The sequence below is a fragment of the Zophobas morio genome, unplaced genomic scaffold, assembly GCF_036711695.1.
Source record: "Zophobas morio isolate AGI-343-1 ecotype UQ-CSIRO unplaced genomic scaffold, CSIRO_AGI_Zmor_V1 ptg000029l, whole genome shotgun sequence".
NCBI classification, from domain to species: Eukaryota; Metazoa; Arthropoda; class Insecta; order Coleoptera; family Tenebrionidae; genus Zophobas; species Zophobas morio.
Window position 1 is genome coordinate 4011533 of NW_026972134.1, and position 26847 is coordinate 4038379.

General features: G+C 33.8%; 2 protein-coding genes and 1 long non-coding RNA gene across 5 annotated transcripts in view; 2 read left to right on the forward strand and 1 right to left on the reverse strand.

Annotated features, from left to right (window-relative positions):
* Window positions 1-1369: 1369 nt before the first annotated feature.
* LOC135137729 (uncharacterized) overlaps window positions 1370-26847 on the reverse strand; it is a 197602-nt gene continuing 172124 nt past the window's right edge. Inside the window, exons 6-7 of one of the 3 annotated variants that reach the window (XM_064067452.1) lie at window positions 2256-2558; window positions 1370-2197 (exon numbers count right to left, since the gene is read on the reverse strand). The gene's annotated coding sequence lies outside the window, so the exon portion shown is untranslated. Of the gene's footprint in view, window positions 2198-2255; window positions 2559-26847 lie in introns of those variants that run through there. The other 2 variants (XM_064067454.1, XM_064067453.1) reach the window with 2 other exon arrangements.
* LOC135137738 (uncharacterized) lies at window positions 3843-4321 on the forward strand. Its single transcript, XR_010281916.1, has 2 exons — window positions 3843-3981; window positions 4033-4321. It is a non-coding gene; the product is annotated as an uncharacterized LOC135137738 (long non-coding RNA).
* LOC135137587 (52 kDa repressor of the inhibitor of the protein kinase-like) lies at window positions 20660-24586 on the forward strand. Its single transcript, XM_064067278.1, has 2 exons — window positions 20660-21204; window positions 22373-24586. The coding sequence occupies exon 2, from the start codon at window positions 22863-22865 to the stop codon at window positions 24561-24563; it is 1701 nt and encodes a 566-aa protein (XP_063923348.1). The 5' UTR covers window positions 20660-21204; window positions 22373-22862; the 3' UTR covers window positions 24564-24586.

Sequence of the window (26847 nt, forward strand, 5' to 3'; positions counted from 1 at the left end):
TTCAAAAATGCTGTTGAAGTCATCACAAAATTGCGTATAGAAAAAACTCAACTCGAAAATGCTGGACATGTTTCATTGTACTTCAGGAGCGAGGGAAGTGCTGCCGAAACAACTTTCGACCAATTTTTTTGTTCTGCACGAACCTCCTACCTTTTATCGTTTTAGAATAAGTTTTTTTTTCAATTTAAACAATAATCAGGCCCATAAGTGATTTTTTTACACAAGTTTTGACATTGGTCTGTAGGCATGCATTTTTTGCAAAAATAAATTGTTTATGGTAAACCATCTATTAAACACAAGCGATGACTGTTTATTTAAATTTTCCTGAATACATCCCTGTCCAGTGGAAAAAAGCAGCGCTTAATCAACATAAAATGCAAGATGTTCGACAGTTCATATTTTAATCCAAGAAATACGGGCACGTGTTTACGTTGCGTTGGTGTGAATTAATACTTAATTATTCGGGGCCTAATTCATTAATTCGAAGCAAACACGGATTATATTTCTGCAATTGTTTTATGGATCAAATTAAATGATTAATCTATCTGTGAAGTGCGTTTGTGCATCAACAGGTGGTTTTCTTCTTCGTTTCAATTAACGTAAGTGAAAATTTTATTTTTTACGAAAGGCATTAATTTAAATTCCTACTTCAACGTTCATTTGCATTCTTGTAACATCGCATAACCATGTATTCAGTAATTTTTTTTATCATTCATAAAGAAAATAACAGGTATACTATCGAAGCACACACGTTCTTTACTTATGCTTATGACGATTCACCATAAAATACTTTTTTGTACGAGAACGGACAAATAAAAGACACAATAAGTAATTAATTATCATTTATTAAAATCAACATTTCTAGAATCATCTCCTTTTCGTAGAATAAGTCGATTCTGCATATTGCAAGTACGTCATGTCGATCAGAATTGTCAAAACAAATCGAAATATACTTCATACCCATAAAATTGGACCAAAATTAGATTTATAAAACTTGATTACCGTTTCCTTGGTACTTTCGGGCCCGTTGGGTGATGCTTTTTGGGGGTATTCTGTTCGGGGACCTGCCCGTCCGAAGACTCTTAGCCTCCCCCATTTTCCCATCCCCCTAGAGCTCCTCTTTCACTCATCTCTCTCTCTCCTTCTTGCATCCATCCGCATGCATGCAACCTACCAAGTTCTTACTTACTCATCCTCTTCCTGCCCGACCGTGTCTCCTTCGGCATCTCCGGCTTCCTGTTCCACTTTCGCTTCTTCTTTCGATCTCCTTCTGCCCGTCCTCCAATTCGTCTTCCATTCCAATCTCGCTTGCCCAAAGATTTGGTAACCTGAAAAAAAAAAACAACGTTCCACTTACCTCTTGCTGCCATCTTCTAAAGTTCTCCCTGGCTCTCTATCGTTCTTCTCCTTGGCACTCCCCCATGACGTGGTTCGCCCTCTTCTGTTCTTCCGCTCCACATCCGGATTCCTGTGAACCTTGTCTAAAGTTAAATCTTCGAAAAGAGCTCTTGAATGGGCCATGCCCCATGAGCAGGCATACGCCTCCGGGGGCTCAACCTTCCGTCTCTCTTAATGATACCCTGTGGCTTCTGACGTCCACGCCTCGTGCCATTTCGCCATGGCTGCCCTGTGCGCCTCCCGCTTTAACGTTCTCCCGTTTCAGCAATTCCGAAGATCCTGTCCGTGGACCACCAAAGTTTGACCTTGGCGCCCTCGTCTTCGATCCTCTGCAGGTGTGTGCTTCCCGCCAGCACGGCTAACGCAGCATTAGACGTCGTCCTCTGCTGACGTCCAGCAGGAAATGCAGACACTTCCTGATCCTGGATCCGCGGTGTCCCCAGATTTCAGAAGCGTACAGCACAGCGGGTTTAACCGATCTATCATAGATCTGTCTGAGAGTCCGCGGATCCGTTCCCCAGATTCTTCCCAGCTCACTCGGTGTGCTGCTCCTGAAATTTTTCCGACTGTGTACCTGGAATGCTCCACCCACACAGACCTTTGTCGATGATAACCGTCAGATACTTCATCTGGAATGTCGATCCTCGGTTTCTTCTGTATCCTGGCCTTCCTCCCAACTCTCGCCGCCCTAAAGATCGTAGTCGTATTCTAGTTTCTGGTCGGATCATGATGAACTGGCCATCGGTGTACGCTTGCACCTTCAACTGGACCCCCTCGAACTTTCCACTTGGTCGATTTCCTGGAACCAATCCTTCATGATCAGTAGGCAGAGAATAGGCCCTAAACACGATCCCTACAGGCATCCCCTAGAAGTCTCGATGGTCACCTCCTCCGACGTGACCTTCCTGTCTTCGAGGAAGAAAAATTTGAAAAGAATTTCTTGAACCTACATCAAAACCTAGATTGTGGAAAATAATACCAATCCTCTCTTTTTCGCAAAATAAGTCGATTCTGAATTTTGCAAGTACGTCATGTCGATCAGAATCCCTAAAATAAGTCGTAAGATACTTCAGAACTTATAAAATTCGATCAAAGTAAGATTTCTAGCCAAAATTTGATGGTTTCCATGGTATTTTCGTGCCCGTAGAGTGCCGGAAACGCTAGAAAACACAAGAAAGAGCTTGAAATAGCTATTTTATGTTACAAGTAATTAATGCACAGCTTTATTGGACGCGCCCTTTCATGGCCGAGCAGGCTTGCTCGCGACACTAATAAAGGGGCACGTCCAATAAAAGGCATTATTTACGTGTGACATACATAGCTTTATGGTTGACTCAACAGAAGAATTTTCTTTTGCAATTTTTTTACCTCGATTTTAAAATTGTTAATAATGTTTAGTAGGCACTGACGTTCTCACAGTCAAATGAATTGTGGGCAGTCCAAATTACTGTACAGTCCAATAAAGTGGTAGATTATGGACAGTTGCTAGTGTCATAAGTGGTATCGTATGATTGAGTCAAACATAAAGAATATTTCTAAAAATTTTTAACGAATTTCTTGGATTTACAAACGTCAGAATGTGAAAAATTAACCCAGTTGTCGTCTCTTTCGCAAAATAATCCAATTCTACACATCGCAAGTAAGTTATGTGGATCAAAATCGTCAAAACAAATCGTAATATACTGTGTGTTTTTTTTTTTCTCTGAACATAAGATAATTATTGTTAAGTTGGTTACACACCTCATGTATTGTGTAATGAATGTCAACGATTGCATTTGCATTAAAATTTTTGACGAAATTTCGAAAAATTTTAATCTTGTCACTTTGTAGCATTCCTAGCAACGGCTTTTTAACAAATGTTGAATAGTGCATTTCAGTACATATTAAATCATTGTATAGTCGTAGCAATATTTTACAGGACTTGGCCGTTTTTCGATACACTAGAAATAAATAGCTATTAAAGTTACATGGTGCAAAAATTTCACTAAAATTAAAATATAAACTGTTGCTTTATTATACAGAAAGTTGAGGACAGTTGTATTTAAATTCTCATACATAACAATAAGTCTTTTGACAATGGAGATATATGTATATTACATTCTGAAAATATACTGGAAACCTCATAAGGGCCAGATGTGCCAACATCAGTGAACTGGAGTGAGTTAGCTATAACAATTATATTTCTATACCAGAAAAATTATTATTATTAGAGGATATTACATACTGTTAATTTTGAAAATGTGTAATATAGTTAATGTAAGATGTGTTGCCTACCTATTGTGTACATATGTAACCATACTTTATATCTGAATAAAACCAGTATACTGAGCACGGGGGTGAAGGTTGTATTGCCGAATAGGCAACATGAATGACATTTAGCTTGTGGACGCCGGCATCGCATTTTGAGGGGCAAGGGGCGGCTAGTAGCACACTGCGCAGATGCAGCCTGTGGCTGTGGGCTCCAGATTTTTCCCGGTCTTTTACTGACATATGTCAATGTTGTGCGATGCAGTGTGATGTTTTGGAATAAAATGTGTTTCACGGCTTTAATTCTCGCAAGTGACCGTGGAATTTATGTGAAAGGTAATAAAAATATAATTATGTGCTGATTGTTTGATAACAACCATGTTTCAGGACTGAGGCTTGCGCTTGAAGCAGGGGCAACACCATTGCAAAACATCACTTCGTACTTCGAAGTATTTGGAATGAACTCAATGTGAGTACCTTTTACTTTAAAATAACCTGGAGGAAATGGAAACCCTTGAATGGATCTGGTACTCCCATTTGACGTCTAGAAGTACTATGGTGGAAGGTTTGTGTTTTTGTTAATTTTTTGTTTATAACATAATTGTTTTTTTATTTTATTGTTAATTTTTGAATTGTACATTAGTCTTTTAATGTTTAATATACTTCGTTTGTAAAATTTTATGAATTTTATTTCTTTCCATTAATAAAACAAATAAGTAGTGGTAGGCAATCCGTATGACACGATGCTGGAGTATGCAACTGGCAATACACGTAGCATGCATTTATTTGAATTTCCCACACTTTTACATCGCAACATGACCGTCGAGAAATGTCACTGCTGCTGCCAATGAAATACATGGAGCCTGCGCTTCTCTATATTGACTGTTCTGTGATACTGAGTATACTCCTGACTCTGACACTGAACAGACATCACATGCGACAAATTGTTTCAATTTAAACAAAATTAAAGAAGCAAAATACAGTAAAATGGAGAGAACACTTCCCCCGATGAATTTCACCGACAATTTGGCCGTCAATTGGCAAATTTGGAAACAACGATTTCAAACATACCTAATTGCGTCGGAAACAAATACGAAAGAGGAAGCAGTTCAATGCGCCCAACTACTCCACTTTATGGGTGAAGAGGCCCTGCACATCTATAATACTTTCACCATTGCAGACAATGAACGCAACAAAATTGCCGTTCTACTGGAAAAATTTGATAATTATTTTATCCCTAAAACAAATGTAACATACGAAAGGTATAAATTTGTTAATCTCAGACAGACCCCACAAGAATCCATTGAACAGTTCACCACACAATTAAAGAATCAAGCAAACAAGTGTGAATTTGGAAATCTAAAGGATGACATGGTAAAAACGATATTAATATCAGGCATACAAGACGAAATACTACGGGAAAAACTTCTATACCAACAAAACAAAAACCTACAAGACGTAATCGAAGCCTGTATTTTATGGGAAAATACAAAATTACAGAGTCAAGATGTGCAAAAACAAGTTCATGAAATACAACAAAAACGAGGAACTCCGTTCTCACACAAAATGCAGCCAAGGTCAACGACTACAGTTGCACCAAAAGTAACACGTCATCAACAAGCTGTGGAAACAAGAATCAACAGGTCAGTGCAAGATCGTTTCATGACTAATTGCAATAAATGTGGCAAATCACACAAAATTAATAACTGCCCAGCTTATGAAAAAACCTGTAATTTCTGTAAAAAGCTCAATCATTTTTCTGTAGTTTGTAAAGCTAAATTACGTAAATCCTTGCATGAAGTAAATATAGAACAAGAAAATGACAATAAATTAAAATTTTCCATTGACAGTGTAAACTATAAAAACAACTCATGGACTGTAAATTTACAAATACACAACATAAATTTAATATTTAAGGTAGACACAGGAGCTGATGTTAACATTATGTCATTACAAACATTTAATAAATTAGGTCTAAGTTTGTCAATAATAAAAAAAAATGTATGAATAAATTATATGATTATAACGGTAATCTGATACCTACAATAGGAAAATGTATCATTACTTCTAAATTTCAAAACAATGACTATGAAATTGAATATTTTATAGTAAAACATTTTAGGTTTAAGTACGTCTGAAAGGATAGGCTTAATAAATCGTATAAATTTTGTTAACCTAAATAATCATTATCAAACTTTGTTAGCGAAGTATAGTTTGGTTTTTGAAGGCATTGGCATGCTAGGAAAGCCGCATAGCATCGAATTAAAAGAAAATGCACAACCAGTTTCGCACCCAATAAGAAAAGTCCCATTTGCAATTGAGGAACAATTTAAACAATATCTAAAACATTTGGAAGATAATAAAATAATTGAAAAAGTACATGGTAGTACAGACTGGCTCAATTCATTTGTAATAGTCAAAAAATCAGATGGATCGCTTCGCATTTGTCTAGATCCGAAAGATCTCAATAGAGCAATTAAGAAGCAAAAATTTAAAATTCCGGTCATAGACGAAATTATGAAAAATTTAAAGGATTCTAAATATTTTACAACACTAGATGCAACTACTGGGTTTTGGAATATTCCACTTGATGAAAAAAGTAGTGATTTATGTGTTTTTGGAACTCCTTTTGGCCGCTACAAATTTAAACGTATGCCCTTTGGCATTACTACTGCGAGTGAAGTTTTTCAAGAAAAATTTCAACAACTTTTTCAAATGGAAGAAGTAGAGGTCTATATTGATGACATTCTCATACACGGAAAAACCAAAGAACAACACGACCAACGTTTAGAAGCTGTGTTAAAAATAGCACAAGAACAAAACATCAAATTTAATAAAGAAAAATGTCGAATTGGCCTACAAGAAGTTACATATTTAGGTTATAAATTTTCAGGCAGAGGGGTTGAAATAGATGAAGAAAAACTCAGTGCCTTAAAAGAGATGCCATCACCAAAATGTAAGAAAGATCTTCAAAGATTTTTAGGACTTACTACATATGTAGGAAGATTCATTGAAAATCTTTCAGAAAAAACTTATTTGTTAAGATAACTTTTAAAAGAAAATAATTCATTTGCATGGGAAGAAGAACAAGAAAAAGCGTTTCAAGAATTGAAGAATCTTTTGATGCAACCTCCTTGTTTATAATTTTTTAACGTAAACCTTCCAGTCACAATTTCTGTAGATGCATCCAAAAATGGTTTAGGAGCGGTGCTAATTCAGAACGGGTCACCTTGTGCATATGCATCAAAATCCATGACATCTACTCAAACGAAATATGCACAAATTGAGAAAGAACTATTAGCAGTTCGGAGTGGAAAAATTTCACCAATACATATATGGACAAAAATTTACTGTGGAAACTGACCATAAACCACTCATACCCATTTTTAAGAAAAGTCTAAATGATTGTCCAGCTCGTCTTCAACGTATGCTACTGTCACTTCAAAAATATGACATTGAAATCAAATACAAACCTGGAAAAGAACTAATTATTGCAGATCATTTATCGAGATCAATGTCACCAAAAGTATATCAAGAAAAAATGGAAGTAGTAAGGTAGGGCAATTAGTGCATTTTTAATTGCTTTTTAATTACCAGCGCGGCAAATTAGCGATGTCTTAATCACCAGCGCTTTAGCCCTTAATCACCAGCGCGGCAAATTAGCGATGTCTTAATTACCAGCGCCATTAAGCTAATTACATCATTTAATCCAAATATAATTAATGACTAATCAAGAGTGATATCAAATTCTTATATTTTAATTATCATTATGATTTTTTTTAATTTATTTTAGATGAATTAATAAATTAAATAAAATAATTGAACTATATCTCTCTTTACTTACAATTTATCAAAGTAAAGCTATCTCTTTTCCTCTTATATATTTTGGTATAATTTCCTGTGCCCTAAGATGGCTGCCAAATGCAATTAGTTAATTACTAATCAAGAATAACAAATCTTACATCCTTTCAATTATCTTTTTTTTATTTTAGGTAAATTGATGAATTAAATAAAATTATTGAAATATATATCTCTTTTGTTATCTCTTTTCCTCTTATATATTTTGGTATAATTACATGCGCTCTAAGATGGCAGCCAAATTCAATTAATTACTAATCAAGACTGATATCAAATTCTTTTTAGTCTTCTAAAAATTAATGAAATCCATTTTTTTGAATTCCTTTGTGTCAATGTGTACGTCACAATCAAGAGTGATATCAAATTCTTATATTCTTTTAATTATCATTATGATTTTTTAAATTAATTTTAGATGAATTAATGAATTAAATAAAATTATTAAAATATATATATCTCCTTTGTTATCTCTTTTCCTCTTATATATTTTGGTATAATTTTCTGTGCTTTCAGATGGCCGCCAAATGCAATTAATTACTAATCAAGAATAATACCAAATTCTTATATCCTTTTAATTATCGTTACGATTTTTAAAAATTACTTTAGATGAATTAATGAATTAAATAAAAATATTCAAATATTTATTTCTTTACTTATAATTTATCAAAAATAAATCTCTTTTCCTCTTATATATTTTAGTATAATTTTCCGCGATCTAAGATGGCCACCAAATACATTTAATTACTAATCAAGACTGGTATCAAATTCTTCTAAAAATTAATGAAATCAATTTTTGCATTCCTTAAATTTTGAGTAAATGTCACTAGTCTTCTAAAAACTATTGAAATCTATTTTTGAAAATGACATTCGTACAATTGTAGGGTACGTAAACTTTCCATTTTTGCATTCCTTAGGACTCTATGTTTATGCGCATAGTTTCTTAACAAAACATTATAAAAGTGTATAACTTCTCAAAAATAAAGCTATCTCTTTTCCTCTTATATGTTGGGTATGGTAATAATAAATTCGTGTAATGCGGATTGCATACAAACATATTATATCATGGATTATAATTTTGAATATGATTTTGATATACTCGCCCTGTCCTAATTACCAGCGCTCTAAGATGGCCACCAAATGTAATCAATTAGCTAATAAAGAATTATATCAAATTCTTTCGATAATTATTTTTATTAACTTAATAATTTTTCTGACCTGTCCTAATTACCTGCACTCCCTAATTTACCGCCAGGTCGTCTCGTTGGTCGATTTAGTTTGTAAAAGAAAAAGCAAAGTGTTGTGTTTATGTTATTCTATACTCGAAGTTTTATGTTGAAGAAGTTGTCCTAGTGAAATAATTTATGCCCTGAAGAAGTCTCCTAGGTGAAAATAACTTTGAAGCAAGTAAGTGAATTTATTTTTAGTTATTTTCTGAATTTTGATCAATTTACTTTTTGTAATTAGAAAAAATGGTGAGTGAGAAACGCATCCTAGATTCGATGTCGAAGCTGCCTAAGAGCAGAAAACCTAAGCCAATTCCTGAAGGCTGTCGTCAGAATTCGCTAAGTACTTATGATGCAGCGTTGCTTGTCGATCAAAAACTATTGATTTCATCTATGGATCCCGTCGTTAGTGAGGTTCCATCGATCTTGGGTTCGTCGGTGGACGTGTCTGCACAAAAATGTAAAGATGATTTCGAAGGCGATGAAGAACTCGAAAATACCTTATGTAACTTGCTGGACAACTTTGAAAAGAATATTCGAGCCAAGGAGGTTAAAAAAATCATCAACCAACGGTATAAACTTGTGGATGATATAGTGTTCCCGCTTACTAAATCAGGCTCCAAATTCATAAGTGTAGGGATCAAACCTTTTCCGGACTATGAGCCCGTTGTTAAAATTTTTAATGCGCAGAATACAAGTGCTGTAGTGTTTAATCAAGGGGAATTTTCTGAATTTTTGAAGAAGATGACAGAGTTTGTGCCTTTGGTGCGTGATATAGGATTTGATGTATTTCTATGCGAACTACAAAAGTATAAAACTTTCATCAGTAAGAAGAAAGTGATAAATTTCCAAGCCAAATTCAGAGACGTCTATCAGCCAATGTACTTAAGTGTTGAAACATTGCAGACAATTTTAAATACAAGTTCACTTTTTCTAACTCTACTGAGAGAGCGTACTTGTAAAGAAAACTTTTATGTAAACTATGAAATGTTCGTAAATAATTTATCACTACATGGCGGTGGAGATGATAAGTTATTTGATTCTACAGCATTTAACTTTATTAAGACTAAGTAACAGTGCAGCAGTATTTTGCATGAAAATTGTCTGAAGATGTCTAGTATGTTAAGAAATATCATGTAAAAAGCGGGTTAGCTCATTTTTCAATAATTTTTAAGTATGAATGTTAATCGCCTTAATGAATCTTATACAATTATAAAAAATAAACATATCTCTTTCCCACTCGTGTGCATTGGTAAAATTGATTAAATATTAATATTTTTTGCATTACCTTGATATTTATGCGTAATCGTTGGGCACACTTTTCTTAATAACATACACCAGAATGGTCATTTTAGCAAATGCCAGAAAGTAATTAATATATATGCTATTAGGGCTTGTATTTAAAATAATGCATACAAAAGTGAGTTGTTATTTCGTTCTTGTGCAGACGTGCTCCTTGCGGTTTTAAACTGACCTGAGTGTATTTTGCTGTCCTTCTAAATCAACATTTGGTAAGGTACTTTATTGTTACTAACGGAACTCTAAGACGAAAAAATATATTCAAAAATTGTCTTATGTAAAAGTAAGTATAGTGAAAAAATAAAGAAATAGAAATAGAAATATACTTTTTTCTTATTATTATAATTACTATTATCTGAATCCCAAGTCTTATTAAACGAAAAGTACGAGTTATAACGTGACAATCAAAAGCAAGAAAACATTGGTCTACAACCAAAAAAACTGTCAAGAAAAAGAATAGATGGACTTTACTAAGTTGAACATGCTGATTCTAAATCCGCAATTGTTTTTTTCTAGCACGTCACGTTATCGAAATAAACGACACCCCTAGTAATACGCGTTCATATCTTGGAAATATTCGAATCGAAACATGTTTTGACAAAAATATGATGATATGCAATGCTATCGTCTAGCTTATGATTAACTGATAAATCTAAAGACAGATTCGTAATCACTAATCAGTAGACAGCGGATTTCTGTCGGGCTTGGCAAGGCCAAACTCGGTACGGCTCGTGCGGGATGGGAATTCAGAGCAGTTACTAGCTGCACTTCGTCTATTTTCGAATAAAATAACGGTGCTTCGTTGTACTTTGCTGTTAATTCCCGTTCTCATTTACCTAGCTGTTTTACGAATTAAGGTTTCGTGAATTGTATTTATGGAATAAGTGAAAATTAAATGCACTGTTTATTACCCGCTACTGATTCACAGCGATTCACGCGTCCCCACCTAATAATCGTGACGTAGCCCGACAGAAATCCGCTCTCTACTAATCAGCAAAAAAAAAAAATAGTTTAAGAATGCATATTTACATTTCTGATGAGTACAAAAAGTTTCATTTTTTGACCAATGATATTAGTAAACATCGAATCGGGCATAAATAAATGTAAATAAATATTGTCGGGAGACGTTTAGTTTTCAGAATTCATTTCATAAAAATGCATTTAAACACATACACTTTTGTAGGATATTTTGGTGCAAATCCAAAATTGTATGGAAGACAAAAAAAAAATAAAAGCGAAAATGACGCACAGCTGATGACGTAAAACTCGTGATTAGGAAGACAACACTTTTGAGATTCTTGATGGTTATTAGATTAAAATGGTACGTTGTTATTGCGTCTTCCTCGTCTATATCCTACAAAACTCAAATGTTACTTAGATATTGACTTTACGTAAGACGAATTTCACAGATCTAAGAAAAAATGTATCTATCAAAACAATCTATGTTTCGGTTGTCCTTTCCTGTAAAAACAACAATTTTCAAATTGGTTTCTGAAATTATTGCCTTACGTAAATTTAGTGGATATAAACATACTAAGTTTACTTTATGTCCAAAACCCGCTTGTTGACAGTTAGGACAATGTAGGAATTTGACATCGGTTTTGAATGGATACATAATTTTATAAGTTCCTTAAATCGATTAAAGTCATACTTAAAATTTCTTGACCACATTTAGGACGATATAGTAGATTAAGTCATTAAGCTAATTAATGACATCGTGCCCTTAAGTAGACTGATACTTTCTTTATGAATTATGAATTCAACAACACACACAATATTGACCCTTTTCCTGTAAGATCGTAAAACTTCCATAGTGACTTTCCGTGCGCACGCATGTTCAAAACCACGTATCCGGCACTCCGGCAGCAGAGCAAAGGCCTGTGAAACAAACCGCTTTGACAGAATGCAACCAGCTACACATGCGTAATCTATCGCTCATTGGTTAATTTTAACTTGGCGCTCCAAAAATCTGACTTCGCCTGCGCGATGTTGTCTCACTCTGTATCATTGGAATTTATATAATGTCTACTCACTTTGCTTACAGGAAAAGGGTCAATTGCCGAAAGTAGTTAATACATTTTCCTTATTCTTCCTAATTTCACTCACAAGAGTAAAAATTGTATGTAACAACTTTTAAATTGTATGTATTTAAAAAGGAGTCAAATTGCTCGTTGACGAAATCAAATTAATAGAACAACTGTTATTCCAACTAAAAATTTACATAATAATGAACATAACATGATAATGTTTTCTTTTGAAAGAAGATACCCTGGTTTCAAATGATTTTTCTGTACCTGTGTGGTGGAATGATACTCGTAAGTATTTAATTACACAGTAGAACAGTGTTTTTGTTACATATATATTTTTTAAACATGGTCGGAAAGGTAATTTTGTGCTGAACAACTCTTAAAACAGATAATATACCCATGTCGTCAAAAAAAAAAAAAAATTCAAATTTTTATTGTCGTCCGGTGAACTATTAGAAAAATGAAGTGAATTCTAATTTTACATAGAAAAACGCTCAAGAAGCACTAAAAAAATGTTCCAAATATTTCTGTCGACAGATATTTAATTATGTCTACGAATATGTAGAAGGACCTAGCTCTTTATAAAAGCCTCATGTATTCGAAAAGAATGGATACTTCGGTCTTTCTATTAAATCTTTCCTCAACTTTCTTGATTTCTCGATGAAAAGATTATCAGCAAAGAAATTTAAATGAGACATAATTGGTGGAACGTCTGTTTCCTAAAAATTCACTGATCACTAAGCTAATTGATTCCTAAGTAAATTTTTCCATATCACTCAAATAGACGTAGAACATTTGATCCTTCATTCGAATTTCAGGCCCAGTGAAAGTTCCTAAATATAGAAAATGTACATAATATGAAAACTGAAATTCACTGTAGTATTTTAGTTTTTACCTTGGTTTATGTTAGCAGCAGAAAGCTTAGGAAATATTGTTTTTGCACTCATGAACTTTTTTGATGACTTTTCGTGGATTCACCAGGGTGTTGGAAGTCGAACTTCCCGCACACGTGCATTTTAACTTTCCCTTGCCATGGTAACCTTAAAATAGTCGGTAGTGTCAACATTGTGATGTTGTCGGCGCTGTCAATCCCGTTGTTTATAAATAACTAACAGTTAATCTCTTCAGTTTAACGGTTTATTCGTTGCAAAAAATATTGTACACAACACGTTCGTGATTCCTGCTTCCCGAACTAGTTGTGTAAATTACTATTGATAGGTTACAAAATCTGACAAGGTGAAATAGAATAACGCATGGAAAATCGAATCACTTAAAAATTAACGTTAATCCTGACAATAAAAAAAAAAAACTGAAAATGCATTTTTAATGCTAAAAGTCAAATTAAGTTCAAGTAAAAATACTTAATTTCCAAAATACCGCTTTTTTGTGACCTGATTATTCATTGTGTTAGCAGTTTCACAAATTGGTGTGAAAATTAGAAACATACCTAAATATCAATTTTTAACTGTACCTCTAACTAGTTGAAACACAGTTTTCTATTGAATTCAACATTTTAACTCATCCATATAAGCTTTATTACCAATGTTTGCTTATTATTCGCTTCAAAAACGAAACTTGGCAAAATTCATATTTTCGAAAATACATACATACCCTTGTAAATATTGCGTTTCAACACTACAAGCATTTGTGTTAAATTTTGAAGAACACATTTTCATCAAAATATTTGTTTATTTTTCAAAATAGATCCGCAGCAGCATGTAGTGGTTTTCGCAAATAGTGTAAAAAATGCAACTTTTAATTTTTTCATCTGAATTTGTAATCAGGGAACCGCACCATCTCTAAAACACGGGCGGCGCAGCCGTCCCCGTGTAAAGGGATTTTTGTGCAGTTCCATGATTCGAAATTCAAATGAAAAAATCAAAAGTTGCATTTTTTACACTATTTGCGAAAACCACTACATGTTGCTGCGGATCTATTTTGAAAAATAAATAAATATTTTGATGAAAATGTGTTCTTCAAAATTTAACACAAATGCTTGTAGTGTTGAAACGCAATATTTACAAGGGTATGTATGTATTTTCGAAAATATGAATTTTGCCAAGTTTCGTTTTTGAAGCGAATAATAAGCAAACATTGGTAATAAAGCTTATATGGATGAGTTAAAATGTTGAATTCAATAGAAAACTGTGTTTCAACTAGTTAGAGGTACAGTTAAAAATTGATATTTAGGTATGTTTCTAATTTTCACACCAATTTGTGAAACTGCTAACACAATGAATAATCAGGTCACAAAAAAGCGGTATTTTGGAAATTAAGTATTTTTACTTGAACTTAATTTGACTTTTAGCATTAAAAATGCATTTTCAGTTTTTTTTTTTTTTTATTGTCAGGATTAACGTTAATTTTTAAGTGATTCGATTTTCCATGCGTTATTCTATTTCACCTTGTCAGATTTTGTAACCTATCAATAGTAATTTACACAACTAGTTCGGGAAGCAGGAATCACGAACGTGTTGTGTACAATATTTTTTGCAACGAATAAACCGTTAAACTGAAGAGATTAACTGTTAGTTATTTATAAACAACGGGATTGACAGCGCCGACAACATCACAATGTTGACACTACCGACTATTTTAAGGTTACCATGGCAAGGGAAAGTTAAAATGCACGTGTGCGGGAAGTTCGACTTCCAACACCCTGGTGAATCCACGAAAAGTCATCAAAAAAGTTCATGAGTGCAAAAACAATATTTCCTAAGCTTTCTGCTGCTAACATAAACCAAGGTAAAAACTAAAATACTACAGTGAATTTCAGTTTTCATATTATGTACATTTTCTATATTTAGGAACTTTCACTGGGCCTGAAATTCGAATGAAGGATCAAATGTTCTACGTCTATTTGAGTGATATGGAAAAATTTACTTAGGAATCAATTAGCTTAGTGATCAGTGAATTTTTAGGAAACAGACGTTCCACCAATTATGTCTCATTTAAATTTCTTTGCTGATAATCTTTTCATCGAGAAATCAAGAAAGTTGAGGAAAGATTTAATAGAAAGACCGAAGTATCCATTCTTTTCGAATACATGAGGCTTTTATAAAGAGCTAGGTCCTTCTACATATTCGTAGACATAATTAAATATCTGTCGACAGAAATATTTGGAACATTTTTTTAGTGCTTCTTGAGCGTTTTTCTATGTAAAATTAGAATTCACTTCATTTTTCTAATAGTTCACCGGACGACAATAAAAATTTGAATTTTTTTTTTTTTTTGACGACATGGGTATATTATCTGTTTTAAGAGTTGTTCAGCACAAAATTACCTTTCCGACCATGTTTAAAAAATATATATGTAACAAAAACACTGTTCTACTGTGTAATTAAATACTTACGAGTATCATTCCACCACACAGGTACAGAAAAATCATTTGAAACCAGGGTATCTTCTTTCAAAAGAAAACATTATCATGTTATGTTCATTATTATGTAAATTTTTAGTTGGAATAACAGTTGTTCTATTAATTTGATTTCGTCAACGAGCAATTTGACTCCTTTTTAAATACATACAATTTAAAAGTTGTTACATACAATTTTTACTCTTGTGAGTGAAATTAGGAAGAATAAGGAAAATGTATTAACTACTTTCGGCAATTGACCCTTTTCCTGTAAGCAAAGTGAGTAGACATTATATAAATTCCAATGATACAGAGTGAGACAACATCGCGCAGGCGAAGTCAGATTTTTGGAGCGCCAAGTTAAAATTAACCAATGAGCGATAGATTACGCATGTGTAGCTGGTTGCATTCTGTCAAAGCGGTTTGTTTCACAGGCCTTTGCTCTGCTGCCGGAGTGCCGGATACGTGGTTTTGAACATGCGTGCGCACGGAAAGTCACTATGGAAGTTTTACGATCTTACAGGAAAAGGGTCAATATTGTGTGTGTTGTTGAATTCATAATTCATAAAGAAAGTATCAGTCTACTTAAGGGCACGATGTCATTAATTAGCTTAATGACTTAATCTACTATATCGTCCTAAATGTGGTCAAGAAATTTTAAGTATGACTTTAATCGATTTAAGGAACTTATAAAATTATGTATCCATTCAAAACCGATGTCAAATTCCTACATTGTCCTAACTGTCAACAAGCGGGTTTTGGACATAAAGTAAACTTAGTATGTTTATATCCACTAAATTTACGTAAGGCAATAATTTCAGAAACCAATTTGAAAATTGTTGTTTTTACAGGAAAGGACAACCGAAACATAGATTGTTTTGATAGATACATTTTTTCTTAGATCTGTGAAATTCGTCTTACGTAAAGTCAATATCTAAGTAACATTTGAGTTTTGTAGGATATAGACGAGGAAGACGCAATAACAACGTACCATTTTAATCTAATAACCATCAAGAATCTCAAAAGTGTTGTCTTCCTAATCACGAGTTTTACGTCATCAGCTGTGCGTCATTTTCGCTTTTATTTTTTTTTTGTCTTCCATACAATTTTGGATTTGCACCAAAATATCCTACAAAAGTGTATGTGTTTAAATGCATTTTTATGAAATGAATTCTGAAAACTAAACGTCTCCCGACAATATTTATTTACATTTATTTATGCCCGATTCGATGTTTACTAATATCATTGGTCAAAAAATGAAACTTTTTGTACTCATCAGAAATGTAAATATGCATTCTTAAACTATTTTTTTTTTTTGCTGATTAGTAGAGAGCGGATTTCTGTCGGGCTACGTCACGATTATTAGGTGGGGACGCGTGAATCGCTGTGAATCAGTAGCGGGTAATAAACAGTGCATTTAATTTTCACTTATTCCATAAATACAATTCACGAAACCTTAATTCGTAAAACAGCTAGGTAAATGAGAACGGGAATTAACAGCAAAGTACAACGAAGCACCGTTATTTTATTCGAAAATAGACGAAGTGCAGCTAGTAACTGCTCTGAATTCCCATCCCGCACGAGCCGTACCGAGTTTGGCCTTGCCAAGCCCGACAGAAATCCGCTGTCTACTGATTAGTGATTACGAATCTGTCTTTAGATTTATCAGTTAATCATAAGCTAGACGATAGCATTGCATATCATCATATTTTTGTCAAAACATGTTTCGATTCGAATATTTCCAAGATATGAACGCGTATTACTAGGGGTGTCGTTTATTTCGATAACGTGACGTGCTAGAAAAAAACAATTGCGGATTTAGAATCAGCATGTTCAACTTAGTAAAGTCCATCTATTCTTTTTCTTGACAGTTTTTTTGGTTGTAGACCAATGTTTTCTTGCTTTTGATTGTCACGTTATAACTCGTACTTTTCGTTTAATAAGACTTGGGATTCAGATAATAGTAATTATAATAATAAGAAAAAAGTATATTTCTATTTCTATTTCTTTATTTTTTCACTATACTTACTTTTACATAAGACAATTTTTGAATATATTTTTTCGTCTTAGAGTTCCGTTAGTAACAATAAAGTACCTTACCAAATGTTGATTTAGAAGGACAGCAAAATACACTCAGGTCAGTTTAAAACCGCAAGGAGCACGTCTGCACAAGAACGAAATAACAACTCACTTTTGTATGCATTATTTTAAATACAAGCCCTAATAGCATATATATTAATTACTTTCTGGCATTTGCTAAAATGACCATTCTGGTGTATGTTATTAAGAAAAGTGTGCCCAACGATTACGCATAAATATCAAGGTAATGCAAAAAATATTAATATTTAATCAATTTTACCAATGCACACGAGTGGGAAAGAGATATGTTTATTTTTTATAATTGTATAAGATTCATTAAGGCGATTAACATTCATACTTAAAAATTATTGAAAAATGAGCTAACCCGCTTTTTACATGATATTTCTTAACATACTAGACATCTTCAGACAATTTTCATGCAAAATACTGCTGCACTGTTACTTAGTCTTAATAAAGTTAAATGCTGTAGAATCAAATAACTTATCATCTCCACCGCCATGTAGTGATAAATTATTTACGAACATTTCATAGTTTACATAAAAGTTTTCTTTACAAGTACGCTCTCTCAGTAGAGTTAGAAAAAGTGAACTTGTATTTAAAATTGTCTGCAATGTTTCAACACTTAAGTACATTGGCTGATAGACGTCTCTGAATTTGGCTTGGAAATTTATCACTTTCTTCTTACTGATGAAAGTTTTATACTTTTGTAGTTCGCATAGAAATACATCAAATCCTATATCACGCACCAAAGGCACAAACTCTGTCATCTTCTTCAAAAATTCAGAAAATTCCCCTTGATTAAACACTACAGCACTTGTATTCTGCGCATTAAAAATTTTAACAACGGGCTCATAGTCCGGAAAAGGTTTGATCCCTACACTTATGAATTTGGAGCCTGATTTAGTAAGCGGGAACACTATATCATCCACAAGTTTATACCGTTGGTTGATGATTTTTTTAACCTCCTTGGCTCGAATATTCTTTTCAAAGTTGTCCAGCAAGTTACATAAGGTATTTTCGAGTTCTTCATCGCCTTCGAAATCATCTTTACATTTTTGTGCAGACACGTCCACCGACGAACCCAAGATCGATGGAACCTCACTAACGACGGGATCCATAGATGAAATCAATAGTTTTTGATCGACAAGCAACGCTGCATCATAAGTACTTAGCGAATTCTGACGACAGCCTTCAGGAATTGGCTTAGGTTTTCTGCTCTTAGGCAGCTTCGACATCGAATCTAGGATGCGTTTCTCACTCACCATTTTTTCTAATTACAAAAAGTAAATTGATCAAAATTCAGAAAATAACTAAAAATAAATTCACTTACTTGCTTCAAAGTTATTTTCACCTAGGAGACTTCTTCAGGGCATAAATTATTTCACTAGGACAACTTCTTCAACATAAAACTTCGAGTATAGAATAACATAAACACAACACTTTGCTTTTTCTTTTACAAACTAAATCGACCAACGAGACGACCTGGCGGTAAATTAGGGAGTGCAGGTAATTAGGACAGGTCAGAAAAATTATTAAGTTAATAAAAATAATTATCGAAAGAATTTGATATAATTCTTTATTAGCTAATTGATTACATTTGGTGGCCATCTTAGAGCGCTGGTAATTAGGACAGGGCGAGTATATCAAAATCATATTCAAAATTATAATCCATGATATAATATGTTTGTATGCAATCCGCATTACACGAATTTATTATTACCATACCCAACATATAAGAGGAAAAGAGATAGCTTTATTTTTGAGAAGTTATACACTTTTATAATGTTTTGTTAAGAAACTATGCGCATAAACATAGAGTCCTAAGGAATGCAAAAATGGAAAGTTTACGTACCCTACAATTGTACGAATGTCATTTTCAAAAATAGATTTCAATAGTTTTTAGAAGACTAGTGACATTTACTCAAAATTTAAGGAATGCAAAAATTGATTTCATTAATTTTTAGAAGAATTTGATACCAGTCTTGATTAGTAATTAAATGTATTTGGTGGCCATCTTAGATCGCGGAAAATTATACTAAAATATATAAGAGGAAAAGAGATTTATTTTTGATAAATTATAAGTAAAGAAATAAATATTTGAATATTTTTATTTAATTCATTAATTCATCTAAAGTAATTTTTAAAAATCGTAACGATAATTAAAAGGATATAAGAATTTGGTATTATTCTTGATTAGTAATTAATTGCATTTGGCGGCCATCTGAAAGCACAGAAAATTATACCAAAATATATAAGAGGAAAAGAGATAACAAAGGAGATATATATATTTTAATAATTTTATTTAATTCATTAATTCATCTAAAATTAATTTAAAAAATCATAATGATAATTAAAAGAATATAAGAATTTGATATCACTCTTGATTGTGACGTACACATTGACACAAAGGAATTCAAAAAAATGGATTTCATTAATTTTTAGAAGACTAAAAAGAATTTGATATCAGTCTTGATTAGTAATTAATTGAATTTGGCTGCCATCTTAGAGCGCATGTAATTATACCAAAATATATAAGAGGAAAAGAGATAACAAAAGAGATATATATTTCAATAATTTTATTTAATTCATCAATTTACCTAAAATAAAAAAAAGATAATTGAAAGGATGTAAGATTTGTTATTCTTGATTAGTAATTAACTAATTGCATTTGGCAGCCATCTTAGGGCACAGGAAATTATACCAAAATATATAAGAGGAAAAGAGATAGCTTTACTTTGATAAATTGTAAGTAAAGAGAGATATAGTTCAATTATTTTATTTAATTTATTAATTCATCTAAAATAAATTAAAAAAAATCATAATGATAATTAAAATATAAGAATTTGATATCACTCTTGATTAGTCATTAATTATATTTGGATTAAATGATGTAATTAGCTTAATGGCGCTGGTAATTAAGACATCGCTAATTTGCCGCGCTGGTGATTAAGGGCTAAAGCGCTGGTGATTAAGACATCGCTAATTTGCCGCGCTGGTAATTAAAAAGCAATTAAAAATGCACTAATTGCCCTACCTTACTACTAATGGACTTAGAATGTCAAATTTGTCTAATAAATGATCGCATAGAAATCAGTGACGAACGCGTAGAAGAAATGATAAGTGCAACAGCTGAAGATATGGAAATGCAAAAACTGAAACAATACATTGAAAACGGATGGCCACAAAACAAAAGTAAAGTACCAGACAACATCAAAAAGTATTATAACTTCAAGCAAGGGCGGATTCAGGGGGGGGGCACGGGGGCACGTGCCCCCTCCCAGAACTTCCAGAATAATTACGTAATTACGTTAGAATAATAAGAATAAAACGCGTGGGCGGAGGTTGGTCCAGCGTCTAGCCGTCAGACTGACGCGTCAGATAACCGTACCAGTTTACAGCGATTGTGCCCTTGTCTTGTGCTCTGTGTACTATAAATAAACTTTATTTTGTAGTTCAGTGATTGTAGTGAAGACGTGAAGTGATACTATAATGAGTGACGAAAACAAAAAAAGACAGATGAGCATAACATGTTTCTTTACAAAAAAACGAAAAATTGACGATGTAGAGAATGAAAGCTCTGATGAAACCCTTCGGCCCACGCAACCTGAAGAGTCAACTGGTGTTGGTGTTGCTTCAGCATCCTCGCTGGCCGCAACTACATCAGCCTCTATTAGTTACATGTTTCAAGAACGTGATATAGGTAGGTATCGGCTGATCGATCACTTACCATTTTGCATCGATAAAACACCGATTTCATTTCTATAAAACTTTGAGTAATTCAATCTACTGGGCCAATCAAGCTAGATTTGGTACGTAGCACAGTGGGTCAAAATCTAAAAAAAAACTTACCAAAAGTCGATACATATGTTTCAATATTTACAAAAACTGGTGAAAATCCATTTTAAAAGTCACTGATCACGAATTAGTAGTCAGAATTCAATTAATTAAAACGGCGGATCCAATATGGCGTACTTTTCACTAAAAAGCGTTTATTTTAAGAAGAAATTTAAATGGGCAATACCTTCTTATTACTGATAACAGATTTTAACATGAATTTACTCTAAATATAATTGTGCCTCAAAGGCTCAATACTCAATAGTCATACAAGTTTGTAGGCAGTTTCAACAAAAATTCGTATGTAGGAATTGTAGGATAATAAATTTGGACAGCCGTCGATACAAAATTTGGTAAATAAAAATATTTCATAGAGTGGAAAGTATTACTTCCTTTCACACTAATAAGAATAACTGCCGACAAAGGGATGGCATGTCCGGTTTCACAAGTGAAGCAGGCTTGGGTTTTTACGGCAATAAAACCGTCACAAATCACTCATTGCGTGATGGAGGGTGGGCGGGTGATGGGCCCCAATTGTGTTGGGTTTTATGAAATGGTTATCAAAGGAGAATCGAGGGCTGATCTTTTAGTAATGTTAAATCTCACAAAAAATGTAACGTCCATTTTATAAAAAAAGATATATATTTTCTGTTTTCTGTCCTTTTACGTAAATATTGTGATTTTGGGCAGTGAGTTATGAACAGAAGATTATACATGCATTGCGCAGAATAATGAAGTTTGTGCGAGGTAAATTTTTGTTGAAAAGTGCCTAAACCACCAAAAATGTTTGAGTATTTTAAAGAGATTTTTTAAAATTAATAATAATTTTATGTTACGATAGGGTTGAAAAATAAAATTTAAATTCAAAATTGTTTTAAGATTTTCCCGAACTTTTTCGCGCCAGATCTTATCTTATCTTATTTATTTACTTGTTTGATTCTACCCTACTCGAGTTAACGCATGCACTATAATAATGTTTCTGTCTTAATTAATTTTTTTATTTTATTTATTTTATTTTATTTTTATATTTATAGGTAAACTACTTAGCAACCAGGACAGTTCAAACGTTCTTACAGATGAAGAAAAATACCAGTGGTTGAAAAATGCTTGGCAACCTACAACAGACTTTAAATTTCCATTGGTTCGCGAGGGCAAAAAAAACCGGTCTTTTCAAATGAGCTGGTTAAAGGGACATGAATGGCTATCATACAGCAAAATTGCTGGTGGCGGACTCTGCAAAGTGTGCATTATTTTTGGACGGCGTGAAGCGGGCACAAATGATGTGAAGCTAGGGAAGTTGGTGACGGAACCACTGAAAACATATAAAAAAGCCATTGAAACAATCACACACCACGAGAACACGAAATACCACCAAGCTAATATGGTAATATCTCAAAATTTCTTGATGGTGATGGAAGGAAAGTCAATGGACGTTGTTGTCCAAATGAGATCTCAGGAAAGAAAAATTATTGAAGAGAATCGTAAAAACTCATACCCATTATAAAAACAGTCATATTATGTGGAATGCAAAACATACCATTAAGAGGACATAGGGATGACGGTGATTTAGAATCGGAAAGTTCTTCTGGAGAAGGCAACTTTAGAGCATTGTTGAAATTCCGAATCGATGCTGGAGATGAGATACTGCTCGATCACGTAAAAAATTGTGCGAAAAATGCTTCCTACATTAGCAAGTCGACACAAAATGATTTGATAGATAGCTGTGGGGAATTAATCAGAAACAAAATAGTAAACAAAATAAAAAAATCTAAATATTTTACTATTATAGCTGATGAGACCACAGATGTTTCTATTAGTGAGCAACTGTCCATTTGTATTCGCTATTTCGATGTAGTTACATGTGAAATCCAAGAAGACTTTCTTAAGTTTGTCGAAGTTGTGCATCTTACTGGTGAAAACATTGCTCAGCATATTTTACAGGCGTTGGAAAACCTGAACCTAGATATTACATTGTGCCGGGGTCAAGCATACGATGGAGGAGCCAATATGAGCGGTAAAATAAAAGGTGTTCAGGCATGTGTATCCAATGTTGAGCCTTTAGCTTTTTATACCCATTGTGCAAGCCACCGGCTCAACTTGGCCATCAGTACAGCCTGCACCGTACCTAGCATAAGAAATGCTGTGGGGGTTATTTCAACCGTAGCAACCTTTTTCCGTGAGTCAGCTGGACGAATACATCTCCTCAAAGAAGAAATGCAAGCTCATCTGCCCAAGGAAAAACAAAATACTTTAAAGAAAATGTGTGAGACCAGATGGGTGGAAAGACATGAAGCGGTTTTGACATTTTTGGACATCTTGCCGTGTCTTCCTGTAATTTTGCAAAAAATGGCCGATAAAGGGGACAAACGTGCTGCAACTGCATTTTCGCTGCTTCATGCCATAACTTCGTCGGAATTTCTTGTAAGCTTGGTCATTCTCGCTGATATTTTGGGAATCACACTCCCTTTATCTCGATCATTACAAGCCACTGAAATTGACATACTTTCTGCAATGAAGCTTCTCGATACGACCACAGCCAGTCTCCAAACGAAGCGTGAAACTAACACGGATGCATTTAAAAAACTTTTCAATCAGGTTGAGGGCCTGGCAAATGAAATTGGGACAGAAATCACGGTCCGCAGAGTAACCAACCGCCAAACAAACAGACCCAACATCCAGACTCAATCTGTTGAAGAGTATTACCGAGTATCGGTGTACATTCCTTTTCTGGATTATTTGTTAAAAGAAATGTCCTCTAGATTCCCTAGAACTCAGTTGCAAAGAATCGGACAATTACAAAAGTTGCTGTCGCATAACTTCAGTGACGAAGATGTAGATGATGTTTTGCAAGGTGCCGAACTGTACAAAGGTGACCTTCCTTGTTTTTTAGCTTTGAAGGGAGAGCTACAAATTTGGCAACACATGAGAGAAAATCTTCCAAATTCTCCAGCAGAGGCCTATAAAAGAGCAATGGCGCTGCCAAATATTAGGACCCTGTGTCAATTGTTGTGCACGTTTCCTGTGACAACAAGCACTGCCGAGCGATCTTTCTCCACCTTACGCAGACTGAAGACATATCTTCGGAGCAGAATGACCGAAGATCGTTTGAATGGATTGGCTTTAATGCAAATCCATCAAGACATTGCATCCACGATGAACGCTGAAGAAGTCCTTGATATCTTCAGCAGAAAACATAAAAGGAAACTGTCATTAAGTTACATGTAATTATATTTCTATTAAGTATTGTATGTTTTTATTTTACAATTAATCCCAAAAAGTCTATGAAGATACTCCTTGCCCGGCTCACCCTTGTGCCCCTCCCAGAAAAAAAATCTGTATCCGCCCTTGACTTCAAGAATGAATTATTCCAAGGAATGGGTTTAATCTATAAAAGAAATAAAATAACAATACCCTACAAAATGCGCACTAAAGTCTTAAATAGCATTCACACTGGTCACTTCGGAATAAATAAATGCATACAACGAGCAAACCAAGCAATCTACTGGCCAAACATGAATGTAGAAATAGAAAATTTTGTCAGCAAATGCCAAATATGTCAACAATATAGTCGAAACAATACAAAAGAACCACTAATATTACACCAGATTGAAAAAATTCCCTGGTTCAAAGTTGGAATTGACATATATGAATTGTATGGAGAAGTCTATTTACTCGTAGTAGACTATTATTCAAAATATGCTGAAATTGCAAATCTTAACAGAAACATGACCTCAACCTCAGTTATAAAACATCTAAAATCTATTTTTGCTAGACATGGAATACCAGCTACATTAGTCTCAGATAGTGGCACACAACTGATTAGTCAAGAACTACAAAAATTTGCAGAAGAATGGAAATTTCAAATACACCCTAGTTCTCCATATCACCAACAAGGAAATGGAATGGCAGAAAGAACCATTCAAACTGTCAAAAAATTATTAAAGAAAACAATAGAAACAAAAGCAGATATTGAACTTGCCTTACTAGCTTATCGAAACACACCTGTATATGGCACCTACACACCATCACAAATTCTAATGGCAAGATTACTTCGAGATAACGTATCGAGATCAAAACATCATCTTGAACCTCAACTAATCGAGCGAAATAAATTTCATAAAGAAATGGAACAAGCCAGACAAAACCAAAAGAAATACTATGACAGAAGTACTAAAGAGTGACCAATTCTAGAGAATCATATATATTATCAGGACAAACCTGGCACTCTATGGAAAAAAGGAAAAATAGTGAAGTCACTCAACGATCGTTCCTATCTTATACAAACGGAGGAGGGTAAAACCCTACGAAGAAACAAACAATTTCTCAAACGTAGAAGGGAGGAAATAGATATAGAAACGAATATTGAGAATGATATCGGTACCAATAAAGAACAAGACAGGGTACAACAACATGCAACCTTAGTTGTGCCAATTCCTCCGAATAATCGAATATCACTTCAAAATAGACCGCATAGAACGATTAAGAAAAATCCAAAGTATTTTGGTCCCCAATTTGTTAATTCCTAAGTTAGTAATAATTTATGTCTTGTAGACAGACATTAGTGTCATTGTGTTATTATTAGTATTAGTTTTATAAAAAGAAAGGGAGATGTAATATAGTTAATGTAAGATGTGTTGCCTACCTATTGTGTACATATGTAACCATACTTTATATCTGAATAAAACCAGTATACTCCTGACTCTGACACTGAACAGACATCACAAAATGTAATTATTTAATGAATTGCAGCGTTCTCTAACTTATGTTTTAATGACGGTGCTATTTCAGGTGATACAAGAAATTTCACCTTGTTAGTGAGATATGTGAAGGCAAATAAAAATCTAAAAAAAGGAAACATTACTTCATCAAATTACAATAAAATGATGCTAGAACGCTTCAGATACCAATTAGTGACTCCATTAATTTTTCATTTCAGGACTTACGAATAAGGGGAATTCAAAACACCTAAATCTAAAAAAAAAACAGCTTGAAATATTACCTACCCTAAATTTAAAAGAAACTTGTTTTGTTCAGGTATGTAAAAAAGTTTCTGCTAACAATTTTCTACAGATTTTCACATTACAGATTTAATAGATGATGTACACGCAATTTCTCCTTGTTCAAAAAAATTTCATTTCAGAATCGTTCTCAGCAGATGAAAAAATATATAGACGATCCTGTCTTAACTTTTCGTTCGGGTATGTAATTCGTTTCTTTTTTGTCCGCAGTCTTTAATTTTCAGTTCTCTAGATACATGTCACCCAGAAGAACATACTTCAATTTCATTCTCATCACAGCTCCATCGCCTTACATTAACACCTCAAAAGTCAAAGTATTTCGAGGAACCAGAGAGCGACTGCAAGTCTTCGTTTTACTCTTGCAATAAATAACGTAATTCCAGCGAGGGAGTCTGTGCAAACTTTTCTATTAACATCAGAAAATCTTTGGCCCTAGTGCTTACAACATCAACTTTGCAAAGTTGTGCTTTGATAAGTATGAAAATTTTTGC

Bases quoted from the DNA above. Each gene is read 5' to 3' on its own strand.
- LOC135137587 (XM_064067278.1), top strand. From the start codon at position 22,863: ATGCAAAACATACCATTAAGAGGACATAGGGATGACGGTGATTTAGAA.